The 8,482-nt window shown below is 32.7% G+C and overlaps 1 protein-coding gene across 1 annotated transcript; it reads right to left on the bottom strand.

The window, feature by feature from the left end:
- Positions 1-861: 861 nt before the first annotated feature.
- Positions 862-8,006, bottom strand: slc25a3a (solute carrier family 25 member 3a). The gene is made up of 8 exons (XM_051108169.1): positions 7,739-8,006; positions 7,483-7,627; positions 5,910-6,037; positions 5,625-5,804; positions 5,323-5,504; positions 3,682-3,854; positions 3,429-3,539; positions 862-1,202 (listed from the first exon to the last, which is right to left on the bottom strand). The coding sequence occupies exons 2-8, from the start codon at positions 7,610-7,612 to the stop codon at positions 1,039-1,041; spliced, it is 1,068 nt and encodes a 355-aa protein (XP_050964126.1). The 5' UTR covers positions 7,613-7,627; positions 7,739-8,006; the 3' UTR covers positions 862-1,038.
- Between the last annotated feature and the right edge of the window lie 476 nt (positions 8,007-8,482).

The raw sequence follows: 8,482 nt of genomic DNA, 5'->3' as shown, positions 1-8,482 counted from the left end.
TTAGTTTCAGTAATTCTAATATTTCAGCTTTTATAATATAATATAATATAATATAGTTTATTTTAAATTGTAAATTTGTATATGGTTTTGTTGGGTTTATTAGTATTTTTCAATATTTCTATTTAGCTTATTTTTAATTTCATTTTTATTTCAGTTTTAGTTTCAGTAATTTTAATATTTCAGCTTTTAAAATAAAATATAATATTATGCAATATAGTATAATATAATATAATAATTTATATTATAGTTTTCATTTTCAGTTTAGTTTACATGTTAGTACATTTTTTATATGCTTTTGTTGTTTTAGCATTTTTAATAGTTTTTATTTTTTTTATTTTCAGTAATTCTAATATTTCAGCTTTTAAAATTTAATATAAGCTTTTCTAATATAATATAATATAATATAATATAATATAATATAATATAATATAATATAATAATCATTTATATTCTATTTTTTATTTTAAGTGTAATTTAAATTTGTCTACATTTTTGTATGCTTTTGTTGTTTTATTACTTTTTATTACTTAAAAATTTTCATCTAACATTATTTTATTTCAACAACTTTTTATTTGTTTTAGTTAACGACAGTGAAACCCTGTTCTACTGTATAAAAATAAGCCTAAAACCTATATTTACACTTTATATAAAATATGTGCATACCAATATTACTTAATATTACTCAATATTACTTAATATATTGTTTACACATAATGGCACATAACACTTTCGCTTATACACAATATTCTGTTTCCAGAAGATCAATAGTCTGTGGTTTTAGTTAGTTACCTAATGAAAGCAAAACAGTTTGAACAAACAGGAGTCACATAAAAATCAACAGATGTTTAGTATGTGATTGATTTTACTCTAATATTCATACAGACATACAGTGACATTGGGAAAACCTAGTGATCATTTGATAGCGCTTTCAACACTGATAAACACTCCAGGGAGTGTGGAGTTTATTGCAAGTTGTGAATGTGGAAAAAATCTTTGCCTTTGTTTAGTTACTCAGGATACTGTTGATAAGGGAGGAGTCTAGTAGTCCAGGAGGCCCATCTTTCTCTTAAGGGACTCGGGCATCTCAGGGGGTGGTGGACGGGGCAGACGGAAGTACACCTTCACTGAGTCGTAGATGAACCACTGCAGAGCGGTCAATGTGCCGATCATAATGATTCGAGCAAAAAGACCCTTCCACACACCTGTGAGAGAAACAAAGGCCATATGAATATTCATTTATACACAGATTGACTAGACCTGCGACTAAGCTGTGCTAATCGATCCCTCTGAGCTCATGATGCTTAAACATGTCAATAATCTGAGATAAAAGAACAAAAAGAATTGGTCATTAATCATTTCTAATGAGATCCCTATGATACTGAGCTGATCTAATGGGAATAAATACAGGAGCAACAGCTGCCTCTTTTGGTAATGGAGAGTATTACATCTCTCTGCAACCTTACTGAAATAATGCTTCGATGTCTTATGAGCAATTTATGAACAATATAATAAAATAAACAATGTTATACAAAGACAAGCAGAAGATACATGCCTAAAAACTCTTAATATGTTTCTGCTTTTTTGGGGGTGGGGGTGGGGATGGGGGGGCAAATTGTTTCAAAATAATGTACAACTTTTTTAAATTTCAAATTTTTAAATACTAAAAAGCATGAGTTCTTTCTTGAGAATCCATATCGAATTCAGCCAACAAAAATAAAATAAATAAAAATAAAATAAAATTTGACATGAAATTGCAAATGCTATGGTTTACATCTGTATATTTTTTTCATTTATCAAGATAATGTTAATAAATAATCAATTTCTGAAAAAAAAAAAATGTATATATATATATATAATAATAATAATAATACGTCTAAACACATCTAAAGAGCTTTTAACAAATATAATAAGTAAATAAATTTGATAAGGGTAATAAACAATATTATACAAAGACATGCAGAAGATACATGCTTGAACAATCTGAACAACTTTCATTTATTTATTTATTTATTTTTGACAAAATTGATTCAAAATAATATATAGCTTATTTTAAAAAGCTAAAAAGCATGGGTCTTTCTTGAGAATCCATACAGAATTTAGCCATCAAAAAAAATTATAATAATAATACAATTAAATAATAAATATATAAATAAATAAATATGTGCAGGTTTGTTTTTCTGTTTTTCTCCATTTGCATGGAGACCCAATATCACACATTTCCACTGTCAAATAAAACACGTTCATCAATGTTTAATTATATAAATATAAGTACATTTTGCTACATTAATTAATTAATTAATTAATTAATTAATTATATACCACAGGATAGTGTTTAGAAATAAATTGCAAATGCTACAGTTGACATCAGTATTTCTTTTAATTTAACAAGATAATATTTAAATGAAATGCTGCTTTAATGTCTAATTAATTAGTGAAAAAAGTATAATAACTTTAAGCATATTTTTAACAAACAGTTTTTAACAAATAAAATAAATGAATAAATTAATTAATTTGATAAGGGTGATAAACAATATTATACAAAGAGATGCAGAAGATACATGCCTGAACAATCTTAATAGATTTCAGTATTTATTTATTTATTTATGTTTGTTGCAAAATTGATTCAAAATAAAGTATAACTTACTTTCAAATACTAATAAGCATGGGTTCTTTATTGAGAATCCATACAGAATTTAGCCATCAATCAATCAATCAATAAATAAATTGACTAATTCTACTACAATTCTACTGCAGTTTTTGATGAATTGCAGACGTTACAGTTTGTATCTTTTTTATTTACCAAGATCATGTTTAACTGGGTTTATGCAATGAAATAGTTTAAAAGTTACTAATTTAATCATGTTTGCCAAAAAATAAAGATTACGCAAATACCACATTTTATTTCCAGCTGAAGTCATCCACAAATTGACTCCAGATTACATTTGGTCATGTAAAAACTCCTTGGAAATTCTCAGGAATTGACTTACTGACCTGTTACAAATGTGACAATTAGAAGAAAAACATATTTCGCCCACAAATATCTAAAATGATGAAGTATCATCATAGTATTGTCATAGTAAATCGCTTTTTAAATTGACTTGATTTTGGCTGGTCAATCGTGATATTCTGTGGTGAAATATTATTTTATAATAACCATTAAAATGTGTAAATTAGTTTTCTCCTAGCTGTGCTAGCCTTCCACATTCTCCTCTTCTCACATAATAAAATACTTCCAATTCAAATCAGTATCTCATGTTCATTAATGTATTTATTTGATAAGTAATCCTGTAATAAGCAAGATAAGGTACAGTATGCTGATTGTTACGGCAAAACAAACCCCTCGGGTTTTCTTCTTCCACTCATGTAATTTGATCAACAGCTGTTGAATGCTACGTGTTGCGCGTGTGTGTGTTTGTACAGTGACTCACCTACAGGTCCCAGCCTTTTCACCACCTCAACCGCTGAACTGCCTCTCTCTTTATTCAGTACGGACACCACAGAGTCAGCAGGATGAGACACCACAGCACAGAACACGCCAGCTGAGGAGAGACATACGACACAGCTTATATGCATCTATATCTATCTACACAAACTTGAGCCAGCACTCTATACAGAGATATATCATGCTAAATGGTATGTCTAATTGTTTCTAGACTTGTATCTGAGGGCCTAACCACTTACCAATGTAACCAGCAACAAAGGTCACCACCAGCTGCTCAGGTTTGGAGCACTCACTGCGGGGTTTTGGTACTACATACTTGTACAGCGTCTCCACGGTTCGCTCGAAACAGGCAAACTTCATCATGGTGTAGGGGATCTGCCTCAGCCACAAGGGATAAACACCTTTATAGAACCTGGAAAGACGGTAACACCAGCAATCAGGAGTTCAGAACAGCCTCATAGGTACACTCTTAAAGATAAAGAGTACAAAAAATAGGTTTTCACAGCAATGACCATAGTGGGTTCCCCAAAAAACCATGAACAGATCTAAAAAAAGAACTATTTTTACTTAGTGTGGAGATTTTAATAATCTTAAAGATGTTTTTTTTACTAAAAAATCTGAAAAGGTTCCATGAATATTAAATATTCTTCACAGAATACTGATACTGATTAAAAAGCCTTTATTTTTAAGAGAGTAATGCAGTCAGTAAGAGTTATTTTGTACAGTTTTTGGTTTTGATTGCTTACATTGTGCTCTTTTGTAAATCGCTTTGGATAAAAGTGTCTGCTAAATGTCTAAATGTCAATGTAAATGTTTAGTCAGCCTTGACCCTCTAGTAATCTTTTGTCATTTTAAAGCAATAAATAAATAAATAAAATAAAATAAAATAAAATAATTATTACATTTTGATTTTTTTAACTTCATCAGAATAGTATGAACATTTTTCGCACTTGTTATATGAACACACAAAAAAAACAAAAAGGTCACTTGTGATCTTGGTGATCAAAAATGATCATCATAAGAAAATGAATGGGAAATATGAAAATACAGAGGAATATTTTCGGTCATATATATATAACTATATTTGCTTTTTTATTTATTTAAACAGTATATAATCCTATATATACACATTTAGAAAATACTTCATTTTAACTTATGCATTAATTGGAAATAATGAAATTTGTTTTTGTATCATTTTATATAGAAATAAATGGTGTGTATTTTAGACGAAAATATGATCTAGTACCGTGAAATCCCCTCAAAAAATACAGCATAATTTCATTAACCAAAAAATCTTTTTTGGTCTGTTTTGACCACCGAGGATTGCAAGTATGACCCCTAAGTGAGGAAAACTAGTAGGTTAAAGGGTTAGTTCACCCAAAAATGAAGATTCTATCATTAACTTGTGTTGTTTCAAACCCATAAAACCTTTGTTTATCTTCAGAACACAAATTAAGATATTTTTGATGAAATCTGAGAGCTTTCTTACTCTGCAGAAACAGCAACGCATCTGAAAGGTAGTAAGGGCATTGATAAAATAGTCCATGTGACGTGACTGCGGAGAAGAAATTGTTGAATAAAGTCGTTTTGTTTTCTTTGCGCACAAAAAGTATTCTCGTAGCTTTATAACATTATGGTTGAACCACTATGGTTGAACCACTGTCACATGGATTATTTTAACGATATCCTTACTACCTTTTTGGGCTTTGAACGTGTCAGTTGTGTTACTGTCTATGCAGGGTCAGAAATCTCTTGGATTTCATCAAAAATATCTTCTGAAGATAAATGAAGGTCTTACGGGTTTGGAACGACATGAGGGTGAGTAATTAATAACAGAATTTAAATTTTTGGGGGAACTATCCCTTTAAGGATCTACTCACGCTTTTAGCCCTTCTTCAGCATGCATTTTGGGGGCGCACTCTCTTAGGGTGTTAGCATAGCCGGGCTGCGTCTGGATGCGCACTTTGCACGCTTCCATAGGAGCCAGTGCAATATCGGCGAAAAACTCAGCGCTGGCAGATGCGGCCAGATACACTGATGTCCTCCACAAATAAGCATTCTCCTGTTCACCAGACCAAAAAAATGACAGGAGTTAGCCAGTGATCTATTATAAATGAATATGCTAAAATATGCTAAATGAAACTTTGCAGATTGTCTTTGTATCCCAAATGTAAAGACTCGCCTCTCCAAGCATGTCATTGTACAGGGACTTAAAGACTTCATAGAAACCGAATTTGCAAAGGCCTTGCATGGAGTAACCAATGAATGTAGGGGCCCATCCTTTGCCCAGACCCCTAAAGCCATCCTCTCTCAAGGTGACTGAGAACCCATTGAAGATGGATTTGTACTTAACCGGGTCCACCTGGAAGAAAACAGGAATAATGCATTTGCCAACGTCTGGTTACAAAGTCAGTCAAAACTTGTTAGTTTTTACACTTCTGTTAAATGAGGGAAGTAATATAAACACCTGAATGCGGCATTTAATGAGGTCGAGGGGCACGACTGCAGTGTGTGTGAGACCACAGCTCAAAACCCCACCGAAACCGCAGAGGAGGTAATATTTCTTCGACCCATATTCACAGCTCACATCTGCATCTGAGGGATGAAAACACACATTTAACATCACAAAATCACGAGCATCCATATGGTGTGTGATAAACTAGAGGAAAAAATACACTGAACTTAAGTCAGTTTGACCCATTGCAGTTTGTTTGGAGCTTTGATTCTTAATACTGTGTTGTTACCTGAATGATCCACAGCTGTGATTTTTGTTTAGTGATAGTTGTTTATGAGTTCCTTGCTTGTTCTGAACAGTTAAACTGCCTGCTGTTCTCCAGAAAAATCCTTCAGGTCCCACAAATTCTTTGGTTTTTCAGCATTTTTGTGTATTGAACCCTTTCCAACAATGACTGCATGATTTTGAGATCCATCTTTTCACACTGAGGACAACTGAGGGACTCATATGCAACTATTACAAGAAGGTTCAAGCGCTCCACAAGGAAACACGATGCATTAATAGCCAGGGTGAAAACTTTTGAACAAAATGAAGAAGTGTACATTTTTCTTATTTTTCCTTTTTTTTCATTTAGAACTGCCTTTCAGAAGCTACAGAAGATACTTACTTATGTTTCCCAGAAGACGAAGTTAACTTTACCCTGATCTTCGAATTCAGAAAGTTTTCACCCCCGACTCCTAATTGTTGGAAAGGGTTTAAATACACAAAAATGCTGAAAAACCAAGGAATTTGTGGAATCTGGAGGATTTTTCTGAAGCACAGTGGGCAGTTTAACTTTAGGACAAACAAGGGACTCATGAACAACTATCACTAAAGCAAAAAAACAAAAAACAAACACCTGTGGATCATTCAGGTAACAACAGAGTATTAAGAAACAAGTGTATGTAAACTTTTCAACAAGGTCATTTTTATAAATTTAACTATTATTTTCTCTTGTGGACTATATGTAAATGTCTTTTATGTGAAACATCTTATTCAGGTCAGTACTAAATAAAAAAATAACAAGCATTTTGTATGATTCCTTATATTTTGGTAAAATAATTAACATTTCGCAGATTCTGCAAGGTGTATGGAAACTTTTGACCTCAACTGATTTGTCCTTTATGTTCAAGTGCAATGTTTTCTCAAGGAAAAATGGTCTAGGAATTAACAGCCAATCATGACAAGGTAAAGTCTATTAACCAGACATGTAATCCTTGTGGAGGAGGTTAATTCTTTCCGAATGAAATGACGAACATTCTGATAGTTCGTGTGCGCACTAAAAATAGTAGCGTAATATCACTGAGCATTACAACATCAGCAACTATACTATACGGCAAACAAAAGCAACCTAAATAAATACTAGCAAAAAATAACAAATAAAAAAAATAAATATAAGAGCACAAAATAAATGAAATCAAAGAAAAAAATAAACATTGAAATATGTACAAACAAGCAAAAAAAAAAAAAAATTCTATTTTGGACATAAGTATACTACTTTTTGCAACCAACTTTCCAATTCTGCAGATGAATAAGAACTTCTTACCATCATAAGCTGCTGCAGCAAGTTTGCGTTTTATCTGCGGGCTCTCTTCTTGCTGATCTGGTTTAACGGAGAACAGAGGAGCCTGGAAAGGATTCGATCGTGCCAGCTGTGTTAGGGTGGTTGGGTACATTTTCACCAGGGTTTACTGCCAAAACAGACAGGTGACAATTAAAATCCAAACAAAAGTTAGCCTTTTTTCCATACATTGCTCATTCAAGTATTTCATAAATTTATACTGAAAGAATAGTCCACTCACTTGTTGCTTGTAAAGAAACGGCGCCTCCTGGGTGCATCAGCGGCAGGCGAATCTAAGACGTCAAATGACCTCAGACTAAATCACTCTGACCTTCTGTGACGTCATCACACTGAGAGTGAACACCAACCCATTTGAAAGAGGAATTATGGTATTATGGGGCACACCAGCATTCATAAATATGTGAAAAACACCCATTTATGAATTGCACCACTCTGTGTATTGAGTTATTGCTGCAAATATGTGTCTTACTAAATTGTAGTAACTGACAGTTGAGCCTCACTGCAAACTTGAGCTCATGGTAGCCTGTGTGAGCTTATTACGTACAGCAGTGGCTGGTCTAAGGCGATTAAACTCAATGAGATGGTCTATTCCTGGACCAGAGCACAGGGCCTTGCATATCCTCCTTACCTCTCCCAGATCAAAGTGAGGTCAGACTTTCCAATGTCTCTGTGAATAACACAATACATTTAGTTAAGGATATTTACTAATTAATTAGATCAAACATATATACACAGACATTTATAAAAACAAACCAAACTGAAATGTATGAGGTAAACCGCTTTATTAAACCATATTCTGTCATAATACATAAAAAGTACCTGAACTCTCCAAGCTTTACCTCACAAGTCTACAGCACCTTGTAATGTAGAATAAATACATGTTTAGAATATTGATTCGTAAATGTTATCAGTCTTAAAAGCAGAGTAAAGGGCATAATGGCGGACGTTTTACTCATTGTCCAGT

This window comes from Labeo rohita, chromosome 4 (assembly GCF_022985175.1).
Source record: "Labeo rohita strain BAU-BD-2019 chromosome 4, IGBB_LRoh.1.0, whole genome shotgun sequence".
NCBI lineage: Eukaryota > Metazoa > Chordata > Actinopteri > Cypriniformes > Cyprinidae > Labeo > Labeo rohita.
Note: the sequence above shows the minus strand (reverse complement) of the source record. Positions and strands in the feature narration are given on the sequence as shown.

Bases quoted from the DNA above. Each gene is read 5' to 3' on its own strand.
- slc25a3a (XM_051108169.1), bottom strand. From the start codon at position 7,612: ATGTACCCAACCACCCTAACACAGCTGGCACGATCGAATCCTTTCCAG. The intron at 6,038-7,482 runs GTAAGAAGTTCT...TTCATCCCTCAG, and splicing joins TGCTGCAGCAGCTTATGATG to ATGCAGATGTGAGCTGTGAA. The intron at 3,540-3,681 runs GTAAGTGGTTAG...GTCTCTCCTCAG, and splicing joins CTTTGTTGCTGGTTACATTG to CTGGCGTGTTCTGTGCTGTG.